The 24,447-nt window shown below is 40.6% G+C and overlaps 2 protein-coding genes across 2 annotated transcripts in view; one reads left to right on the top strand and one right to left on the bottom strand.

Annotated features, from left to right (window-relative positions):
* Positions 1 to 2,676: 2,676 nt before the first annotated feature.
* On the top strand, positions 2,677 to 9,378 carry LOC104963975 (voltage-dependent N-type calcium channel subunit alpha-1B-like). Its single transcript, XM_010792674.1, has 5 exons — positions 2,677 to 2,833; positions 2,945 to 3,082; positions 5,471 to 5,672; positions 6,163 to 6,327; positions 9,352 to 9,378. The coding sequence occupies exons 1-5, from the start codon at positions 2,733 to 2,735 to the stop codon at positions 9,376 to 9,378; spliced, it is 633 nt and encodes a 210-aa protein (XP_010790976.1). The 5' UTR covers positions 2,677 to 2,732.
* A 2,815-nt stretch (positions 9,379 to 12,193) lies between these two features.
* The window catches only part of LOC104963973 (probable voltage-dependent N-type calcium channel subunit alpha-1B), a 20,994-nt gene continuing 8,740 nt past the window's right edge, over positions 12,194 to 24,447 (bottom strand). The window contains exons 6-10 of the mRNA XM_010792673.1: positions 19,895 to 20,100; positions 18,797 to 18,926; positions 16,939 to 17,068; positions 12,525 to 12,545; positions 12,194 to 12,208 (exon numbers count right to left, since the gene is read on the bottom strand). Coding sequence (XP_010790975.1) covers positions 12,194 to 12,208; positions 12,525 to 12,545; positions 16,939 to 17,068; positions 18,797 to 18,926; positions 19,895 to 20,100 — 502 coding nt within the window. The remainder of the gene's footprint in view (positions 12,209 to 12,524; positions 12,546 to 16,938; positions 17,069 to 18,796; positions 18,927 to 19,894; positions 20,101 to 24,447) is intronic.

The following is a 24,447-nucleotide window of genomic DNA, read 5'->3' as shown; positions in this document are numbered from 1 at the left end:
GAATAAGAAAATGTTTTTATGAACCACACAGCTTCTGGTCTTCCAAGACCCGACCGGACAAAAAGACGTGGTGCAGGCACGAAATATACCAAATACTACCAATAGAAATACATTGCTTTTAAAATCATTCTGTGTGACACGAATCAATAGATTAAATAAATGTTGTGACTATAACACGAAATGCCGTGAGACTGGGTTGGAAGAACAGGACAGCACAGATTCACACAGATTCATAAAATCAAAAATAAAGTCAAGATAAAAAAAAATAAAAAAAAATATATATATGAAATAAGAAATGAATAAAAATAAAAGTGAGCATATATACATATTGGCAATACAAGCATGGGGAACACAGTGAGCATACACATTAGGTGTGCTCCTTTTCACCTTTGTATTGCTTATTTTTTGATTTTACGCATGAAAACACTTTAGTGGAAAAGCAGACAATTCTCAAAAGTCTTAAAATAGCGCAACAATTCTAATGAAAAATACACGTGGATGAAGCTATTTTAATTACCTCGTAATTTTGCAAACCTCTTTGTCTTCAAAAGTGTTATAGTGGCCTAACTGGAAAAATAACGCTACCTACTGCATACCTTAAAGAAACACCTCCTAATACTAGTTATTAATAACAAGAAATTATTTGTTTTTTCTTTTGCCGTTTTTTCAAAGTTCCAAGTTTTTATTTGATGTAATAACCATTAAGGATTTTTTTTAAGCTGAAAAGTATACTTAATAACTTTATCTGCAGTTTTGTCACAATGTTCCTTTTTTATTGCTGAACATTGCCATTCAGTTAAATATTACATTACATGTTGCTTGTTAGACACTTTTATCCAAAGCGACTTACATACTCAATACTGTGGGCAATCCCCACAGGAACAATTTGGGGTGAAGTGTCTTGCACAGGGACAAAACGACATGCAGTGGGGTTCGAACCTGTGCCCCCCTGATACAAACACAAACCCACTAATCCACTGCGCCACACGCCTCCAATATGATCATCTTGCATATGAGCTAATCTCTGAGCTAGTGTTAAGTAGCAAAGAAACCTCCCAAAAGATGGTTCACATTTTCCAGAGCTAGATTTTGCAAAGAAACGTTCAAAATTAACAATGCAACACGTTTGTATGTAATTCATAGTTTTTAAATTACGCCAATGGCATCACTTTTACATCATAGAATCCCAGTTGAAATCCTTTTTGATGCAACCACTGGGGTGTGTCAAAGTCCAACATGTTGAACTTATACATAGGAGCTTATGATAAAGAATCTCAAGCATTGTGTGTGGAGTGAATTATTTCAATGAATAAATCATGACCCTCATCAAGGAAAGAGCCTGAGACGACAGCTTCCCTCTGCTGCGTGATGAGCTGATCAACTGAAAGTAATGCATCTGACAAAAAAACAGAGATCTGATTGGAGCGAAGCGAGTGACATGATTGAGGCAGATCAGAGCTGGCAGACGGACACTCACCCACATCTCTTCTTGGAGAGTTGAGCAGAGCCGCTTGACAGACTATGCTCTGTCCTCTCTCTAGAGACAAACGCCTGGCCATCATTCATACAGCCAGCATATTTATTGGTTAGATTGCATGCATGTCAGGAGAGATAGACAGGGCGCTCCATCTTATTGAGAGATCACAGCACAGGCTGACAGAAAGGAGATGGAGAGGGAGAGATTGGCAGGCAGTCAGACATGAAGAGAGACTCATGCTGTGTTCATGTTCTCAGTCAGCAGTGATTTGGTAGTCTGCAGGTCATAAGAGGTCTAGACATCTGGGTTGAAACAGGTCTGAGTCCGGGTGAAAGAGTTGTTAGACATCTGTAGTGGCCAAAATCCCCAAAAGTTTGTCTTGTAACTCGATACCTCAAAAGTTATTGTTCTTGGCCACATGTAGAGCTTGGGCCTGGGAAGCCGTGTCAGACTCGCAGTACAAAATCCAGTGGACCTTTCGGTTGCTTTTCAACGTTTATTTCCAGCCAACAGGAAAACAATATGTAACGTGAACTTAAACAGCAGATCCGTCTTCTACTAAACATAAGGTTGCGTCTGCGTGTCAATGACGGTATTGCTGCTGCCTGCTGCTCTCCCGTCACACACCGCACCTCCAACTTAAAGCTTTAGCCCCGCCCCCTTCACCTGAGCAAAGCGCACCTCTCACTGAAACAGAAAAATGCATTAATAAAGGTTCCAAATAAATCAAAAATAAACTTAAATGCGGCTCCTACACATCTGTGTTGTCTAGAAACTATCTGTGGTTTCAGAAGCAGTTCCCTTTTTTTAAAGAAGCATTCAGTACAACACATTTTTGGAGATAAGTAGTAAGTAAGTAAATAAGCAGTAGTGGAATAAAACTAATAACAATCATTCACGTACTGTACTACATTTGTTAGACACCTTTTTTAATTCCTTTGCTTCTCCGGGAAAAAGAGCCAATTGTGTAATGCTGAATACCTGCATCATCGCAAATCTACAAGTATTGCATCGCTGTACAGTCGATTAAACTACCCAACGGTATATAAAGGGGTTAAAATAAGCACAGCCCTAAACATATGAAGGAATTTGAACAGTAACTAATGAACCAGTTAAGTTTCCGCTTCAATCGGAGAGATTGTACATCAATGCTGTGGTTTAAATTGACTGATGTCATTACGTGTGTGTTTTCCAGGCGGTGTTCGACTGTGTCGTGAACTCTCTGAAGAACGTTCTTAACATCCTCATCGTCTACATGCTCTTCATGTTCATCTTCGCTGTCATCGCCGTGCAGCTCTTTAAGGGGAAATTCTTCTACTGCACAGACGAGTCCAAGGGTCTGGAGAAAGACTGCAGGTACTGTTCTCTACATTCTGACATGGTGTTTTACATTTGCTATCACGAGATTCTATACGGACATTATCTATATGTGTTTTGATCCCCTCCCCCCTGATTCCTGTCTCTCAGGGGTCAGTTTCTGGACTTCAACCGTGATGGTGTGGAAGCTAAGCCCAGAGAGTGGAAGAAGTACGAGTTTCACTACGATAACGTTCTCTGGGCCTTCCTGACGCTCTTCACCGTGTCTACGGGAGAGGGTTGGCCAATGTAAGTAAAGACAACCTGCTTATCACCTCATTTGTGTTGCCCTACACATCAATCATAAGCTACATCTGAAACTGATCAAACAAATAACTTTTGCGTAGTAATTTGTTTAAAAAGAAAAGATGGGCACAAACATCACTGAGGTTTTGTTACATATCAAAACTTAAGTAGTTCAAGTATTCTTGAGTTCTTCATGTTATCATTTCCTTCAGCAGCTTGCTGTGAAATGCACTCAGCACACCTGCAGGTGGATGGTACAGAAACTGATTTCTCACAGGTCTGATTACTGTGCGTTCTCTGAAGATGCAATCAACGCTCATGCATAGATATGTTCAGACTGCCACTCTGTGTCTGACATAAGAGATGAACATCAACATCATGCTCTCTGTCAAGGACCGTTGATGGCTGTTTGTTTATTTAATTTATTGTACCTACCTGATGATCAAAAGTAAGTTGTTAAAATGACAACGCTTGTCATGATCATCTAAAATCACTCACTCTTAATCAAGCAGTGACAGCACAATAAGAGTCCTCTAAAGTGTGCAACTGACAATGAATATACCAAGGCCTAGGTCTAATGTCCGCCTTAATGCTGCATTCATGTCATGTGGGATGGATGTTAAAGATTGGAAATGATGGTTTATGTTTTATATTTATTATTCATGTTACATAGTTCCAATAATACATTTGGAGTTAAAGGTCCCATGTCATGCTTTTCCGGTTATTACCCGTCCCCTTGTGTGTTATGTAGCTTTGTATGCATGTAAACCGTCTGCAGAGTCACAAACCCTCAATGTACACCCTGTAGCGAGTTAAACTCTAACACAGAAAAGACCTGACTATGCTGCCCCAGAATGCCTCGTTGGAGATTTCTCTTTTTCTTCCCGGGTATAGTGACGTCACCATACCCAAATGGACCAATCCGTGGAGTTCCTCACACACACACACACACACACACACACACACACACACACACACACACACACACACACACACACACACACACACACACACACACACACACACACTCTCGCAACGGCAAAACTGTGGCACGCTTACACTGTAGGTGCGCCGTGTTTGGGGGTGCGGGTGCTAGTGGAGCCTCGCAGGTTGGGGTGCTGCAGCCCCCTCAGCATCCCCTCCTTCCCGCGTCCATTCGCGATGTCTCGTGTCTCGCAGACCCCACGCAGCAAGCAGAAAATGAACCCTGCTCACACTGTCCGCTCCTTGCAACAGTGAGCCGCACAACGTCCCGCCAACACGGCACCCAGACCCCACGCAGCATTCTCATCTGTTTGTCATTACTGGTGTCATTTTCTGGTTGCTAACGCCATTGAAACACATAATCACTAATGTTCCGCTGTAACGGTGGTGGACTCATCAGGACAGAGTGGGCGAGCTGACCAATCAGAGCACAGTGGGCTCACAGGGAGGGGGGGGCAGGAGCTCCAACAAACCGTTTTAGGACAGAGAATGAATACACATACTATACAGAGAAACCAATGTGATTTTGGAAAATTGAACAATGTAAATCTATTTCATTCAACAATGGAATTATGATCAGTAGAAATGGCCATGTCATGGGACCTTTAAAGTAAGGCCACATGGGCAGTCGTGCACACATTGTCAAACATGTCACAACTTTCCAAGCTTACAGAAATGTCCCCTTCCCAGGGCGTTGATGTGAACTCTGTAAACATGACCTCATCGCCAACCATAATGTTTTGGTACTTGATGAAGAGTGATCTTCACCATCTTTATTCGTAGGGAAATTCTTCAAAGTTGCACAGTGCTTCACACACAGCCACATATTATGAGCCGACTAATGAAAAGTGTGCAGACAGTGCTCAACAAAGTATGTCACAGAACCAACGAACACTTGGCATCACAGCAGGAGAGTCAGAGCCCTCAATAACATCTGAGAGACAGAGACATCTGTAATAATCTGTGGGCCCTCACCTCCAAATGTTGATGGCTCCTGACCTACAGGCAGGCTGATTAGACCTTTTTGGTTTCCTGGATATTTCTAGACACATTTATTTCACTCACTGTTGTTTTATCAAGCTTCTTTCAGGAGTTGTCTCATTGAGTTACAGAGAAAAGTGGGGTAAAGGTTGATGAGGCAAGCTGGTTAGCTGTTTCTCTTCAGAGATTTGGAATCGCATTTAATTGCACATTGTGTAAAATGTATTTAGCGCTTGGTCTGATGCCCACAAAGTAAGATTTGGAGAGCCTGTATCACTCTTACATAGATTTTTAAAAGATGATGTAGTTAATTGGTATAACATTTGTATTATAAATGAATTGTTGAAAAATTAGATGGCCATCACATGTTAGAAATTGCGTTTTGAGTTTTTTCTTCTCTGCAGCTCATCAGTTTTTTCTCTCCAGGGTCCTGAAGCACTCTGTGGACGCCACCTACGAGGACAAGGGCCCCAGCCCCGGCTTCCGCATGGAGACATCCATCTTCTATGTGGTCTACTTTGTGGTGTTCCCCTTCTTCTTCGTCAACATATTTGTGGCTTTGATCATCATCACTTTCCAGGAGCAGGGAGACAAGGCCATGTCGGAGTGCAGCCTGGAGAAGAACGAGGTGGGAGAACAGTGGAAACTAAATTATGCACTTTGTGGTTTTTTCTCCTGAAAAAACCCTCTCCCAAGAACACACACTGATTATTTCTAAAGAAGCGCTGGTGCTTGAAAATGTTTCTTTGATAGAAATCCAAGCACATGCTGAACATGACTTCCAGCCATTATGTCCAACATGATTCCCCTCAAACAAAGCAAATCAGTGAAACAAAGCAGTGGGGTTTATCTTCTCCACTCTCTTCATCTCCACTTCACACACACTTTGTACAATCATGCTGCTCTTTGTCTGTAAAGTAATGGCTTGTGATCAGAAAGCCTCAAATTGTAGTCTCATTGTTTGATATCACAACATTCTTGGAAAAACCTCCCCGTTGCGTGCCAGCTGTCTTATATGTTTTTATGATTTCCCAGCACTTCCATCTTCTAAGATGCACATTGGGAAGTTCTTGTTTGGAGTGGACTCATACATACTCTGTTTTTGTCTCCTCAAACAGAGGGCTTGTATCGACTTTGCCATCAACGCCAAGCCGCTAACCAGATACATGCCGGCGAACAAGCAGTCCTTCCAGTACAAGATGTGGAAGTTTGTGGTGTCGCCCCCGTTCGAGTACGCCATCATGTCTTTGATCGCCTTGAACACAGTCGTGCTGATGATGAAGGTCAGTCATTCCTCTCAGATCCAACTCAGAGAAAAAGTTGGCTCAGACAACTTCGGCTCCACATATGATACAGCACACTGTTTAAATATTAAAGAGGAGGATTGCAGAAGCAGTTTCCATAAATCTGTACTATTTAATTATTTAGCTCTTATGGCAGGGATGCAATTACGACAACAACGCTGCCCTGGCCTTGAGACACGGTCAACACTGAAAAATCAAGCGGCACCCTCACACCGCTGTGAAACTCCTGCAGAGCAGAGCGTGCTGCTATCAGGGAGAAATGCTCGTGACTTGGCAATTACTTGGAGGACCTCTGTTCGCCGGGGGTGGGGGGGTTGAGGTCCATTTACACATCTAACAATTTGTCAGATTTTCAACTCTTTGTCTGATTGTGAACATGATTTTAGAGATGTGTTGGGTTCATACACTGAAAAACAAGTTATTTGAATTAAATGATTTGGCTGATTTTCCTCTATCTAAAAAAAATGTACTTGTTGTTGGGGAATAATTCTCCTTTACTCCTAGATCTAACCTTTTTGCCCTTTGACGTTTATGACCAACCCTGACATCTGTTATCTCCCTTAAAGTGGACCTATCATGCTATATTTGAATAATATAGTGGAGGACCCTATATAAGGCATATTTATAATTTTTATTTTTCAAAATACCAAACACATCATGCATTTTAGCCATTCCTCATTTCGCTCAATTTAACACTGTCTTTGCATGGGCTGATTCTGTGAGAACAGCACCATCTACAGGCCTGGCATATGGACTACAGCGTCTCCAGCGCTTTCGAACGGCAATGTCCGTGGCTGTCTCCTCCTGATTGGTGGAGTTGGCCCAATAGCCGTAGCGCCACTTCTGTGACATCACAGAAGTGTTCAAATCTGGATCAGTCTGTATCAGATCCGTTGCAGCCCCTTTTTTAAGAGATTTGGGTACCGAGGAAAATAGAGAGGGTTGTGTTTTTCCTGACACTTGGTGAGTTCCCTGGAACACCGGGGACACATATTCATGTATCAAAGACGTACAAAAGTGCATTTTGCATGATAGGTCACCTTTAAGGAATGTGCTGCTCCAACTATATGTTGATATTNTCAGTATTCTGACACAGAACGATTTTAGAAGCAATGTATTTCTATTGGGAGTATGTTTCGTGCCTGCACCAAATAATAACAAATTAAAAGGAATTCTTTTTTTTTTAAATACAGATTTCAGTATTCCCATTTCTAGCCCCATTTATTTTCCTCGCGGACGGCAAAAAAACTCCAAAAGAATTCCTTTTAATTTGTTATTATTTGGTGCAGGCACGAAACATACTCCCAATAGAAATACATTGCTTCTAAAATCGTTCTGTGTCAGAATACTGAAATCTGTATTTTTTTTAAATCTCTTTTTCCTTCAAATTCATTATTATTTACATTGCTTTTAAAATCGTTCGGTGTGAAAATCGTGTTGATGAACACGAATCAATACATACATATTGTGACTATAACACGAAATGCCATGAGACTGTGTTGGTTCTTCACCCTTACCCTGTTGCTGTTTGAACTACTGAATTCCCCACGGGGATTAATAAAGGTACATCTTATCTTATCTTAACAGAGCTTCTGCTTATTAGCGTGACCATCTGTTGGTGTTTGTTGTCAGTGATCATCGTTAGCAAACATAGCTTGTTGCTAAAGAGATATACAGCTAACTATGCTACAGAGAATCAGAGCTACAGTATAATAACAAAAATGATAGTTAGGAACGTTTTGTATGGATAATTTAACACTTGTTTTCTCTGACTCTGCTTTAATTGCACTTTACGACATACATGAATACATGAAGCTGCTGTGAATCCATGCTAACTAGATTAGCTGTTCTTAACAAAGAAGCAGCTATAATCTGTTCACTTTCAAAACCTACAGGATTGATTTGTTGATGAAAACTGTTTTCAATTATTTTACCTACATTTTCTATCCCTGCCTTTTGAGGAGTGTATTTCCTGGGAAGTGCAGGCTATCAATACGTCCTCATACACAGAACTACTGCAGAAATAGAAAGCCATTTCCAGTCACATATATCCAATTTGTGTGACTTTAACTTCCCCCATCTCTCCACAACACAGAACACTCCGAAGGTCAAACAGCTCCAACCTTTCATTAGAGAGCTACGCTACAAGATTTATATATCATTTAAAGCACGACTGTTTTAAATCAGATATAGCAACTTCTCCTCAGTATACTATAAAATCATTTGACTCATAATGCTGACACCGGATGTGGCCCCAGCTGCTTTCTCTCTCCTCATAATGCACTGGGTGGGTGACGGATTGGATTACTGTACCTTCAGCTTGGGGAGACGTTTAATGGTCTTGAGTGGCCGCAGGACTCGGAGGACCCTCAGGGACTTGATGGTGTTTATGTCCTTGCCTTTCGTCCCTCTGTGCAGATTGAGAGAACAGTTATTGTGTGTGTGTGTGTGTGTGTGTGTGTGTGTGTGTGTGTGTGTGTGTGTGTGTGTGTGTGTGTGTGTGATGGTGTCATCTAGAAGCCTGTGAACGCTTTCATCCTACCCATCCTCCAGTAGCATGAGCAGATTCAAGTACATCAGGTTTACTGTGAACTCTGATGAATGCAATGATATATTCTGTTAGTAGAGTGCATGCATGTGAGGTAATGTTGTTCTACAGAAGCATGCAACAATCGAGGAATTGGTTTTGGAGTAACCAAATTGCATTTCCTAAAGTGCTGTAATGAAGTAAACCTTTCAGATTTGCTCCTTCATTAAATGTGTTACCTGCTTTTCCTTCGCTTCTCATTTTCTTTCCCTTCTTCTTTTTATCTATTCTTTCATTCCTTTTTCTCACAGTAGCCTTTCTTTCTTACAGTCTTTCTCTCTTTTCATCTGTCTTGTATTTACCCGTTTAGTCTGTTTGGTTTTTCTTTAATTTCTTTGGGTGTAATTTCTCTCTTGAATTCCTTCTTTCCTTTTGTTAGCATGTTTACCCTAATAAACTCCACTCTTTCTCAACAGTTTGAACTCTACTGCAAAAACCTCTGATGTATTTTCCACTATGGTATTACTTATTTTTGTAAGATAACATCATAGTTAACAAGCTTTTCCACAACTGTCATGGTGAGCATACAACATGCTGTTTCTGTGGAATAACATACAAACATTTTCCACTGTTCAGAGTAAATGCACAAAGAATCAGCCCCAGCTTCTTTGCAGGAACCGGTGATGTCAGTCATTGAAGACGCTGCAGGTTTCTTAACTGGTCACTGAGTGGGAGGTCAGGTGTGGGGCTTTGAAAACTAGCTGTTATGCTAATGACATACAGCTGAGCCATCATTCACTCAGACACTGACATTGGCCAAGGACGGCGGGAGAGGGATTTCTAATTAATCAGTCACATGTGCACACAAAGTGGCTGTCACTCTCCGTGTTGTTTCTTATGACTTCAAACATGTCTAAAAAGTACAAACTGAGAGTGTTTATCTGTGTATGTGTATATAAATAATGCAATGTGCAAGGATGTGGCAAAGGACACAAGAATGTGAGAAAGAATAAGTCTAAAAGCCCTGTTAGTGGCCCCTTGAGGCTCTGCTGTTTCTTACACCAACCAATTATTTCATCCCCAGGGGACATCAACAACGCCTAAAGAAATGTTGTTTATTCCAACTAATAACTGTAAAAGAGCAGTTTTTTCAGGAGTATAACATCAGCTATCGGTGATCCCAGTATACTGTCATCAATATAAGCTGGAGCTCTGTAGTGTGCAGGTGTAGCAACAGGTGTAGCAACACTACAGAAAACGGGGAATGAGGCAGAGCAAATAAACTGTTTATAATGTAATCTTGACACAATTCCACAAATAGACCTCTGAGAATAAAGTCTGTAATTGAACATTGGGTCATCAAATTGATCTTTTTAAATAAGACTTGTGCAGTTTATCTTAAGAAATACCCAGGAAATAGAAACGTCAACTCAATTTAACTATCTTTAGTCATTTCCTGGTTATCCTTGAACCCTAAAATAAATCCTTCTGAGTAATGGAACATTATTACCAAATTAGAAAGTCCTTTCTAGGAAAATAATGCACAAATAAGCGTTTTCAAGGAACATAATGTGGATAGGAGGGTACATGTGAGATTATAGAAATGACCATAAATCTTAATGGACAGCATGTTGATTTTAAACATCTTCCTTCTCAGTCTTTTCTTCCCTTTGCCTTTTTGCATAAGATTTGACACATACTCACATCAGTCTGTCAAAATAATGATATAAATCTGTAATACTAATTTGAACATATCTGATGATTAGAATAATTAAATAAGTATATTTCCTATGTGTGTAAAAGTATACAATACGGTGAGGAAGAGTAGCATGGTTCCATACATTGAATGCCTTTTCCGTTCTCAATGGAAAACTCTCAGTCTTATAAAATGGCATGCAGCTCTCATGCTTGGATGACTTGGTTACCCTGGCATGCAATCTGCAAACTCAATGCCAGTCCTCGCTATTCAAGGAGCTCAACACATTGAGACGGCAAGAACAGTCTCCCAATAGCTTTCAGAAGCGCCGTGGGCAAGGAGCATGTAATGTGTGTGTTTGTGTGTGTGTGGATACAAAGTTGTGTGTTCACATTAACTCAACACTGATGGCTTGAAGTCCAACATAATTAAGTCCATCATTTCTGCAGCCTTAATACTAACTGAATGTATTATGGAAACATATAATCATACTTCTGTTGTTTTATTGCATATTCTTGGAAAATATATAATAAAATCTATATGAATCAATCTTATTTTCTTTAGGCTTTCAGGGTACTAATTATCTCATTGTTATTATTATAAAGGGTCTGTGGTCTCTATTTGCCCTTTGTGAAATTTTGTTGCATTGGCGATTATTTAAAAAAAAAAAATTGAGAAGCCATTTATTTTAATATATAACATTATAACACCATTTCATATATTGAAATAAGTTACACTTGTGTTTTTATGTATTGAACTTAACTCTATGTAATTCTACCTTTTTGGCTGTCTTACAGACCGCTGCTTTCATATTTGAAAACATATAATTATAATTTTCGCTGAAACCGTATTCCTCAAAGGAGAACACAGCAGTTATTTCTGAGCAGATATGAATGTTGGAGCAGACAGAAAAAAGAGATTTAATTTAACTTTAATGTGCTCAGCAGCTGTGAGGTCATCCTCCGTCATCATGACTCTGTCGTATCAGCTGCTCGCTATTGGTCGAGGAGCATTTCCTGTTTAGGGATGTGACATCCACTCAGAAGCATTTCAGTGCCTCAGCTAAACAGCAAGCATGAGGCTCCTTCTATCGAGCTATATTACAAATAAAGCACAAACACTGTATTTCAACTGTTTTTGCATACTCTCATTTGTATTTTTTCTGTATTTTCTTCTTTACTTTTTAATCACTGAGAGCATTTTCTGAGCTGAACAAGAGTTGTGATCAGAATTTCTTCTTGTGGTCATAAAAAAATATGTAATTATTGTAAGAGAATTCAAGCACTAAGGATGTGTGTGTGGACACACTAAGAAAAAAACAAGTTGTACAAAATGTGCTCACTTACAATGATTTCTTACGGGGGGAAATAAACGTATCGGTTATTTATTTATTTAAATACACAAGCTACTACCCGGCGGCCACTCAAGGTGAATCCAGCTGAGAAGCTATAATCCTCCATCGATTTCTCTCTGAATGCAAGGAGAGATGTAGGTGAAGGGCAGGGAGGTGAATTAAGCTGCAGGCTATAATCTCTTAGTGTTATGACCAATCAAACCCACTTTAGTGAAGATTAGAGGAGATTAACAAGAAGAAGAAACATCAGATAAGGACGTTTCAGCTTTTATACAGCTGATACCTGATGAGAGGAAAGATACTCAGTTTAGATTGACACAGGTGCAAGTCAGCGGTTATATGTTGGTCTTCTGAAAGCTATGAGATGGAGTTTCCAATATTGTCTTTTTGTCTGGATGTCCCAATATTGGGACAGGAGGTTCTTTCTAAAGGGAAGACAGGAAGGAGGGAGGGAAATCATGGTCATATCCCGAGCACTTTGGGATGGAGGGGGACAGAGTTAATTTGGAATGTTTGGTAAGAGGAGTGTCGATGTTTCATGTGGGGAAAGAGGGAAGGGGGGGTTTAATAAGTAAAAAGTAGATAGGGACAGTTCCCACCTGGCCACGCTTTGTTGAGATCTGATGAGAAAAAGCAATGACACAAACACAGTACAAAAACACAAACACCACCCACATAAATATAGCACAAAAGCATGTCAAGAAAGACAGCGCAAAATAAACATTTTAAGCAGATATCACACAGGTGTGAAGAAACAGGGACGTTATCCGGCCTTTCAAACTTACATCGAAAAGAAACCAAAGATAAGAGACAAATAGACGCACTTAAACTAATTACCCTGTGAAAGGGCAAAGCAATAGACAAGTGATGAATATTACAATGAGTATGTGAAGTACACAGGTGAATAAATCACATGAGAGCAAGAGGATGATCATGATGCCATGGACAGTTTTTTACTGGGAGAGAAGCCAAGATGAGAGGGCACTGTTGATGAATACAGTCCACTGACATGTCTGCTACAATGACTACATTAACACTGCATCTGGAAACATCTAAACTTATAGTATCTACTTTTTAAAGACATTTTTAAGCACTTTTCACATATTGCCCCATACTGTATACGAGGGCTGAAGTCCTGACGTCACTTACTGTAAAGCAGGGGTTCCCAAACTTTTCAGCCCGCGACCCCCAAAATAACAGTGCCAGAGACTGGCGACCCCCTATCGACGGGGGGGGGTGAATTAATTTCAGAAAAAGAAAAAAAAAAGTTTGAGAAACACTGCGCTAGTGGATTGTCAAAGACAAAAATGTCTATGCAAACGTTATTATTAATAATTTTTTTTTAAAATTATTAAAAAAAATTAATCAATTTTTTATTTTTCCATTTTTATTTTGTAATCATCTCGCGACCCCCACTTTAGGAACCCCTGATTTAAAGGATAGCTAATGTTTTACTAGCTTCTATTACTCAATGCCAATTAACTGAATGTTTATTTTAATTTTGAGAACACGACTTTCCACATTTCTTATATTTTGAATCTTATCTTACGAGCATAACATGAGGATAAATGTCCGTACTCTGCTTCTCATTATTAGGTCTTCCTCTTTCCTTGGTTTCTCTCTAACCCATTTGATTGCTCGTGTTTCTTTCCTCGTCAAATCGATAGCAGCTAGCCTGAGTATATTTTGTATAACCAATACAAGAATTCATCGTAATAAGATCCTAGTTCCAGGGAAGTAGAATTATCCTTGCAGTGTGAATGTAGCCTGGCTCACGCTTACATGCCATGAAAGTGAGTTGATAAGTGAGATGACAGATGGAGCAAAGTGAAGGTGTAGTGGTTGAATGTGATAACCTGTAAATCCAACATGTCTATGGACAACAGCACAGCATACTGGACGAAGCTAAATGAACGGGACAATGTCAAAGCACTCTTACAATAAGTGATTTGTGATTATAAATGAACAGTGCATTACAAGTTAGAAACACAATGAAAGAATGATGACAGCTACATCATTCTGCATCTGAAAAATACTTGAATTCTATGTCTGGTAATTGTTCAATTAGCACTAAATGTATGTGTTAAATTGTGGAGAGTAGCCAGAGGTACTTTGTGTTCATGAACATCTGGAACACATTTTACTCTTATGAAAGATTAAACCTGTTTCCTCTGACAGTGTTTCTTATTCACTGTGCACTGTGTACTAAAACTCATGAAATATATCTATGAAATATATCCGGTAAATGGACAGCAGGTTTTTGCACTTATGTAACCCAGATGCAGATGTAACACAAACATAGTTGCATAACACAAACAGAACAAATGCCAGAGTCTTTGCTCGTGACTCTGGCGGTGAAGATAAGAATAGCAAATAACATAATATGACATTTGTTCAAAACATTTCGCTGCTAGAGGGAGGCTGCTTCATCTAAACTCTGCAAATGACATTGGCTATGATGGACAAGAAGGAAAACAGACGACACAAATAGAAAAGAAAAAAAACGTGCACATAGACAGAAACGCAGGCAGAGAAAGCAGGCAGCATTACCCCATGAGGCTCCTGAAAGCAATCCAAGCCAGACAACAAAGAAAGGAAGGAAGGAAAGTAAAGAGAGGAGACAGAGACAGAGTCAGAAACAGATAAAAAAACACAGAGACAAGCATTTATCTACAGCTGGCGAAAGAGAAGGAACCCAGCAGCAGAGAGCAGTACAAAGAAAAATACACAGGTGACTAACTGTGGACACATTTCCAGGAAAGAATCAATACTGCATGAGAAATAGTGAGAACATAAACAGAATATGTAATCACCTTCCAACTCCAGAGACCCAGAATGCAGGTCTGTGGGCGGCACGGGGCTCATTACTGTAACTCGCTGTATAATGTGGCTATGGGTAACGTTTATTTCCCATCATGCAAAATGGCACTTTATACCCCAGCACATTCGAGCCATTGTAGGTAAAAAATAAATTACAGAGCGAGGAAATGTGGGAAGCATTCCGAGTAAAAATGTCATAAGTTGTACGTTTATGAGAAAGAAACCTCAATGTTCTCTGAATAATGTGGTGTATTTACAAAAAAATACTCCTAAATGTATAGAAATATCCTAAAAAGGTATGTATATGCATATATTTTGTGATCATTGTTAGTAAGGGTTTTATATTAAACAGTCATGCAATCTCTAAAAGTAACATTTGTATTTAGTTTTCGAGAAAAATAGAATAGAAAATAAGGAAACATTTATATATATTTGAGTTTCTTAGCTACACAACCATTTCTTATTTTACTATTCGCTTCTCACTGATAATATGTACTTACCAGCGCTCAACCAAAAGGGGTAATGGCCTTTTCATTTATGTCCATCTAATGCAAACATGTTTGTATGTGAGTGTTATTAGGATAAGTGTGAGACGAGACAAAAATGTGCAGGTGAGTTAGGTTCAGCAACATTGCTTGAAATTGATGATGACAATTGTTTATAACAGGAGAAAAAAATAGTTTTAGATACAATCATACAAATATAACTTTTGCAGCGTATTGAACCTGGCAATTAGGTGCCAGCTTCGAGACTTATTTCGCCTCCTGAAAGATAAAGCTGTCATCTAAACCAGTGGTTCCCAACCTGGGGGGAGCGCCAAAGATCGCAGGGGGGGCGCCAGGCCTCAGATGATTTGAGGCCAAATATCATATTTAAACTTTTTTTTTTTTTTTCTTTTTACATATAATTGTAAAGCAATACATGATTGTCACTTAAAGCCTTGTCTATACATTACAATAACATATACAAAATAATTGATTAATTAATTTGAATAAAAATTCAAGTATTAAAGGCATAAAAAGACAGCAATGTATAATTCTTTCTTTAATAGAAATGTTTCTTCTGCCCGTAAATTGTCCAGACCGGGCTTTTCTGGATAAGAGCATTTTTAAAAGTCATTGTCCATGCCGGTTTCAGTTGGATTATTTGTCACAGTTCCTCCGATCAGATCGGTCTCCTCCATTTATTTACGACTTTTGAATCCACATAAACACATCGGCAAAATCCGACTTACTTTGAGCATGTGTTTTAAACAGTTTAATCCCTTTGTGAATTGTTTCCATTTCTGCGCCATCCTTTAATTTCTTCATACAGCGGGAATCCAAATGAATTAATCCTCAGTCCAATAACCATCAAAGTCACTCCAATATAAGGTGACCATATTTTCAAAATGAAAACCGGGGACATTTTGAGTTTTGCGGTCAAAATCTCATTAACATATCAATTTTCTTCGCTGTTAAAGAAAAAAGGGGGACAATTCTGGTTCAATGTAATTCGAACATTTGAACTGTTGGATACAAACAGAAGGACAATAGCTCATATGAGACTTCAAAGGTCTTTTATTTTGAAACTACATCAGATTGTCCAGATTCTCTCTGAGTGANTGTGTGTGTGTGTGTGTGTGTGTGTGTGTGTGGACCAGTTATGCACAACATGTTCCTTTACCCTGTCAGAGGTCTCAAGCTCTGTCACATCTGCACTCCCCAGCTCTAACACAGATTGCCTGAACACCCACACACACGCAAACATACACCATCACCTTGCATTCCTTCTGCACTCCTGACTTGAATAAGAATTAGTTGTGCTTGTCTGTCAGAATGCAAAAGCTCAAGTCTGTGTGCATGTATTATCCCCTTACTCTCAACATGGGTTCATATGTCAGGCAGGGATGTAAAGAGTATTTAAAAATTATGTCAAACTGGATGTGCACCAATTCAGGGACAACAATTGACCAAAAACGATCTAAAAAAGCTTATTTTTTGTGTTTCCTACTCTAAATATGGGCAAACCTGTCAAACCCTGACTCTGTCTGACTGAATCAGCCAGTCAGCTGAATGAAGTGTGTGAATCCGCAGGGATGCAAGCACATTTAATGCAAATACTAGTCTCTGTGACGATGCGTCTGTCAGCCAGTGTTTATGATGTGTCCTTCCAGATGTGTATTTATGAATTCCAGATGTCAGCTTGACTCACGTTGTTGCGCGGTGCATTCGCTTGCACTGGATCTTCGGCTGCCAGAGCAATGCTGCTCATTGTGATGACCAACAGGATGCACATTTCAAAGTAGCGTAGGTTGACCACGTAGTGACACAGCCGCCGCACCCTGCAAGACAAGACAACACACACACACACACACACACACACACACACACACACAGACACACACACACACACACACACACACACACACACACACACACACACACACACACACACACACACACACACACACACACACACACACACACACGTTAGAGTACACACAGAGAAGTGACAGCTCCATAGGTAATGTCCTTCTATAAAAGGTCAAGAAGCACACGCATATTCTTCCATGTCAAAACAATGTTTAGGTGGAAAGGAATCTGGCATTTAATTTGTCTAATCCCCATCATGAGTCCAGGATGATATGTGGGTCTGGAACGTGAATGGAGTGGTAAATCAAGAGATTCATCTTCTGCCTCAGCTCCTCAGATCCTGAGACACTAATTCACTTGGGGCACAAACACTTCATTTTTAAGGAGAGTGCCATGGCCTCAGACTTCAGGAGCTGGCGCCCTTCCCAACTGATTTACTCACAGCTACAAACCACCCCAGTGTGTGCTGAAGGTCATGGTCTAAAGCCAGAACTACATCAGCCCAAAGGAGAAACACAGCAAACACTGCTCTAAGGATGACAGTTCCTTCTGAAACTGAGGAACTTGCCCCATCTTTCAGAATCTGGGAAAAGTTCTTACAGAGGTTATTGAACTTGTGGACTACCAGATGTTCTGGCTACGTAGGACCTAGATTCGCACCTACAGACTTGAAAATATGGTACGATGCAAACACCTGTAAAACCAACATAAAACTCCTGTTGTGTGCAGCAGTTCTACAGTATGACAGTATAACTATGAAGTCGATGGTTGATCTTTTGAACTTCGTTATTCTTGTACCTTAATAACGTGAATTTCGTAATGGTCAATCCTCAAAATTGCAGCTTTACAATTCAGTGTCAGTATGTTACAGAAAAAGGAAGAAAGTATGGACAACATTTGTTAATTGATTCAAGGTTTTAATTTACTACAAACCAAGTTAGCATTAAGCATAAGCTGTCCTTCCATTAGCTGTTAAGGGCGATTATTCAAGAGTTGCAAAATAAAATATTCACACAAGTAATACAAGGCAAACATTTGCTTTGCATTTGGTCTGAACAAAAGAGACTAGAGAAGGCCATATTGTTTTTTTAGGGAAACACACAGTTGGTGAGCTGCTGTCTCAGGAGTGTCACAACACACATCTCAGAAAATAGAAGAGTCAAGCCAGGACTTTCCAGAGCCGCGCTGCGTTTAGAGTTAAGCTCAATTTGATCTCTCTGGTGATGCTCAATCTGCTGCACCGGCTGTGTTCCCCCACTACCAGAGAGAAAAGATTCCACATCCTGATAACAACTTTTATTAGATAGGGGGGTCAGTCCACCAAGTTCCCACGCCTCCTGCTGGCCAATGGCAACGCTCCAGACTCCTACTCATAAACAAGTGCTATGTTCAAGTCCAGATATGAAAGTAATGAAAGTGAGTCTGATATGTTCCTCATTGAAAAGAGGTTGAATGTGTTGAAAGTGTGTATGTTTAATATGTTTCTATACATTTTAAAAGGACTGTTTTAACAAAGTGAGCGCGGGGATTACATAATTTTGGTTATCATCTTTGGATTCGCTAGGTGCTGTTAACTCATTTGACCCACTCTACATGGTAAAATCCTAATAATTTGTGTAACCTTTTATCCTTAATTTAACCCAAGCTATCAATCTTATTCCACATAACTGCTCTCAGTCACTTGTAGCTACACTTACGGGTTAGTTTGCCCAAAGACGAACATGGAGCTGTAGGGAAGGATCTGCCGAGGCCCATTAGCCGCCTCCTCATCCTCCAGGTCTTTCTTCTCATCGCTGAATAAGAAGCTGTCGCAGTCGATATTGTTCACTAGTGTGGAAAGATAAACACAATCATCAGCTCAAAGCAGCACAAACATTAGAAAAATTAAAATATGGATACAAATTCCAGGCTTTTGGTCTGTGTAGTTTTATTGAAATATAATTCACTTACGAGGCATGACAAATCTGAAAATCTTGGTTTATCATAAAAGCTGCTTACGAAAATGATCTTACTCTACTCATAAAGCTGCTATTACAAAGTCCCCATAAAAATATATAGCATTTTTATACAATTAGAAACTGGAGTTACTATACAATAATGGCATTCTCATCTGCGTCATTGATAGAGTTCATTAGCAAATAGGCACTAGGCTAAGATGGTAAACATGGTAACCATTATGATTATTTAGCATTAGCATGTAAACATTGTCCTTATGATCATGTTACTGTGCCGATATAAGCGTTGAACTCAAAGCATTGCAGTGCCAAAGTACAGTAGCATGGTTTTCAAATGTTAGTCTAAGTAATCAGAGTATTACATTGCAAAATAAATATTCCCCTTTCAGGATTCATAAAGTATGCCGTCCTCCATAGTGTTAAAAATTGGGCTATGACTCCTCTAGTATTTGACTTTTACTTTTTCTTCTGCTGAGATCTGAAGCCGTGGCGATATTCTTAATTAGCCTTAATTACCCCTAATGACACTGCTGTAAATTGATGACTGGTGGAAACATTATAATAAGATGTTTTAACCTCATAACAGATGCAAGTAACGTCCAAAATGATTAGTTTTTATTATTATTATTATTATTTTCTCTGCTTAATGAGTTCTTTTTACAATGGGTGAACACAACGATCGACTTTTTCATCTATAGCCACACGATCTTCTACGAATAACACTTCATTTACAAGTATTTATCTAATTCTAGTTAGAAATGAAGCAAACACCGAGTGGTCTGTGGATTATTTTCATCAACCTTTGCAACCTCTCTTCCCCTGATGGCGGTGTGTACTCACTGGGTATGATGGTGGTCTCTCCGGGCGGGGCAGTGATGGTGACGGGGATGACGATGGTGTTGCTGTTGAGGCCGGCCTGGCTGGCCCTGGTGGAGTTCTTCTGGTTGTCGGCATCCTCCTGCTTCTCTCCAAGACTCAGGTTACTGCGCATGGGCTGCAGAGGACTGGAGGCCAGGCCGTCGTCCTCAGCATCCGGCTGCCTGTCCCTGGGGAGAGAGATGTGTGTCCATGTATCACAGGCTTCATTACACTCTGCTCACAGGGTTCTCAAAGCTTCGTGCCAAATTAGACCCGTTCGATAACGTTTCTCTGTCCTCCTGGGATAGGATCTATGCTGCTAGACTAGAAATTCTACCAAACACACTATCATATGGTAGTGGAATTGTATTTATTACATAGTGTCTTAGAATATATGTTTCCTGTCTAAAAGATCCACTAGAATTATTTAAGCCGAGCCAGACACAAAACAGAGAGCTGAAGCGAGTGTTTGGAGGATATTATGACATGCAGCTGTTATGCCTATACACCATGAACAAATATTCAAAACAGACTAAGAAGATATAAAATGAAGCAAGACTCTGCAACTGTACGTCTGGTTTCTAACTTTAAATGTATTCAGAAATTAAACTTGGTGGAAAGTTAAGAGAAATGTGATGCTTCCGGATCAGCCAACAGATGCAAAGGGATGCAAGCAATGCTTTTCAGTTTGTATTCTGGCTGTGTAATGCTGTACTTTGTATGGTAATAAAACACTCTAAAATAATAAATTCTCCATTTACTAACACAGTGCATTAGTGCTTCTGCTTTTGCAAGCAAAGTATTAGAGCAGCAAAAAAATGTAGTGTGTACAATTTGAAGAGTATAAAACAAGAACCAAGTTATAATACTAAAACATTGCTGTTGTTCGGATAAGAGCTCTACAGGGCTGCAGGGAGGACGTATTTTTGAAAAGAAACCCTTGGCTTTTAAATCATCAAAGAAAATAAGCTTATGTTTATAAGTTTATGATACTTGGTCTTTTTGTTAAGCCAGATCATCTTCAGAAACAAAAGACATTACATTACATTTAGCTGACGCTTTTATCCAAAGCGACTTACATTAAGTGCATTCGACCAGGAAGATACAAACTTGAAGGAAACAGAATCATATAAGTACATCAGGTTTCATAGAGCTAAAACATTTCAAGTGCTACTCAACTGGCTTTAAATAAGCCAGTCCTTTATTAGTATACAAGTGCTTTGTTAATAGTTCTGTCGCTCGAAGTGGAGTCGAAAGAGATGAGTTTTTAGTCTGCGCCGGAAGATGTGTAAGCTTTCTGCTGTCCTGATGTCAATGGGAGCTCATACTATGAAGGTAGATATGGTGCAAAATGCGAGAGCGTGTAAAACCTGATGTGAGTACTTGCAGAAAAAAAATCTGAGCTTGTGTGCATACATTTACACTTTTATAACATATCCACATAACTTTGAACCAAGTTTGAAGTCACAGAAGAAAATAAAAAGATTTGTAGCTTGTAAAATGAACTTAGTGATGAAATATTCACTTGCAGAAAAATACATATTTTTTAAATATATTTTCCATTACAACTGCAACTTGGTTATTACAACCTCTCAAATCAGTCATTACAACTTGACGAATCTGCTCTGTGGCAATATAAATCGACGAATCTGCGGTCTTGACTTTTGCTACANATACCGAGCCTTCCCTATCCGGATCCTTAGGGTAATGAGAAGAGTCGAGAGAGTGACAACATCTGGCGAAAGAGGAAATTCCGAACCATGACCTCGGTGGAGTCTACCCAGTATCAACATCCGGACAGGTCTTGTGTAGCAGGTCTTTAGAGTGGCAGGAGAGTTGTGGAGTGTGAACGCCCGACTCAAATTGGTGCACGGGACTATAGAGACATTGGTGTCAAGAGTCCACGAGTTACACCAGGGAGTTTCGACCTCGATACCTGGTCTAACAGCAGGTATATGCCACCTTGTAAAGAGAGAGTTCGGTTACGTTTGTTAGAAGGTACAAGGAGACCTAAGGCGCCCGCGGCGTGAGCTGCTTGCCTAAGCCTGGTGACCATGTCTGGGGTCCCCCAATACTTTCGACAGTCCCCGACCGAGAAGGAACAGGTCCCTTGGGGACCACTATCCGAAGGGGACCAGGTCATGTCTCTTGGTCCTCGACGGTCACCCCCTCAAGGTCGTACGAGAACCTAAGACGTCCTACAACCAACCGCTAGTCCCTGACATATAGACAAGTCAGGACATCCAGCCATCTTTTGTCAGAATTTCAGGGTAGGAAGAAGGCATGCGTGTGCGTGGCCACCTCGGCATGCCTCTCGCCTTCCTCATTAGGTCGGAGTAGGCAAGTTATTTTAGGACCTATATGAGAAAGTGGAAGACAAACAATCACCGAAACCTAACGGTACATACAAAAAGAATGACCCCCATCACTGCACGGTCGCACCTACACCTCAAAAGTCACTCCCCTAACTCGCTACAGCAGTAGCAGCAGATACGGACTTGCGCACTGTGAGGAGAGAGTCGTCCGACAAAACACTAGGAGAAACGAGGAGCAAATTCACTGATCCAAGCTGGACTCCCAGGGTGGTCCGCCCAAATACAAAAAAACTCAACAAAGTGTGACCCCGGACTACGCCCACAATCAACCAACTAAAAATAGGAGAGAGGAGGCCATAGACGACTGAGTTGTGACCGGGCGTATCCGCCCATAAAACTGGACAAAACGTCCACTGGTTGTGTCACGTGACTAGTCTCAATGTGACGATAACACAAACACAACCGCTACCCCCTGACCTAGTATTGGACTGGAAAAAAAAGACCCCTCTGGAGGAGATAGTGGTGGGCGCAGACCGGTTACCAGCCGAGATAGTGAACCACCTGATCTTCGTCCAGAACCGGTACTGTGACTCGGTGTACACAAGGGTCACCAACTGTAATTGTATGTGACACCACTAGACAAGGTCGGCGGGTCTCAACGTAACGAAGAAAAACAGAACTACACCATGTAAGGATGTAGAAGGGGAGTGATTATCCCCGGTACCTAATTCGGACTTCGTGACGAACACGACAGAACTGTGACAAATAGAACTTTTCCGAGACTGAGTGTCATACCTACCAGAGAAGAAACAAGCAGACCTGTGATTGGAAGAGGACAAATAAAGGAGTGATAGTGCAACAATCACGGTTAATACCCGAGGCGACTGATGCACACCCAGTGAACTGTGATTTTTATCCATGATCTTCACCGAAACCAGGACCGCCTAAGAAAGGGAATCGAGGATTGAGATGGGAGGTGGGTCGGGTACTTTCCCTTAGAGTTCAGAGACCAACCGCCGGTGAGGGTGTTTTACAGACTCGGGATTGTTAAGTGACTCTCCCAGCGTGGCACGACACACCATTCACGTCGAAAGGAGGTAAGAAGTAATTACTACCCAGCGGGACGACGGCGGCGGACTCAGGGTTTATTACGATGACTGATGACCTTGGAATAGGTCACACGTCACCTGTTACACCACAGAGAAGCGGTTAGTTGAGAACTACTCAAAAGGAAACGCAGCACACCACCCCTCCATTCCAAACTGACTACACTAGAACTCGACAGGCCGAAACTGAGCGTACCAGACCTGTCCAAACGACGTACCAACTCTGACCTACTAAGTGCCCGTGGCTCCTCAGGGCCGTAGCCGTCGGCCAGAGGCAAAAGGGACGACTGAAGAGACCTGACATAGGTTGTTAGGAGACCTCTGACTACGGTTAGCGAGAATGGGGTGTGGACTTCGATATATGACGTGATCAGTCGTGAAACGCTTGAAGTTTTGATTAAACTGGATGAATATGAGTGGTCTGAGGTTTTGTAAGACGCGTTTCAAGTAAAATACTCGTACGCTCTTCCGTCCTTTTGACAATCGATTGGTCGAAATCCTGCCGCCAGCCTTTTGTTGATTTAGTGTCATAATTATGTGTTTTCACCTTACAGTGTGATCTGGGATGTCTCTATTTATGACGGTAAGTTCCTGAAGAAAGAGTTGGACATGAGGAGGGGCTAAACTACACCTGCTAGGCTTCTAGTTCTCAAATTAATGAGAGTATAAATTTTTCCCTTTCTGGAGATGTTTACACGGAGAATGTCCGGAATAGAGGAACCCCGACTTGTGGTCTACGATTTTAGAAATCGGGTTCCAAGACGAGAGCGTCTAACCTCCACAGTAGGGTGCAGTTATTAATTAGTAGGCTAGTCTGACCCAAATAATTTTTTGGCGATGAGGAAGAAATTAACGTCCCGCACAGAAATTATATGATATAAGTGGTTGACCCTTTGCAACGGGTCTTACAAACACCGACAACCTACGCCTTTTCCGCAAAGCTATCTCTATAAATAAATGTCAAATCTCCTTCAAACCGAAACCCAGTAACAAATATAGAACCACTAGAGAATAATACGAAGAGGGTGGTGGCGTCAGGTTTGTTTGCCATGTGAAAGCCGTTGAAACGGGACCGGACTTTGGTTTGAAAGTCTGCTTGGACAGGTAAAACCGC

Source organism: Notothenia coriiceps, unplaced genomic scaffold (assembly GCF_000735185.1).
Source record: "Notothenia coriiceps isolate Sejong01 unplaced genomic scaffold, NC01 NC01_scaffold00036515, whole genome shotgun sequence".
In the NCBI taxonomy this organism is placed as follows: Eukaryota; Metazoa; Chordata; class Actinopteri; order Perciformes; family Nototheniidae; genus Notothenia; species Notothenia coriiceps.
Note: the sequence above shows the minus strand (reverse complement) of the source record. Positions and strands in the feature narration are given on the sequence as shown.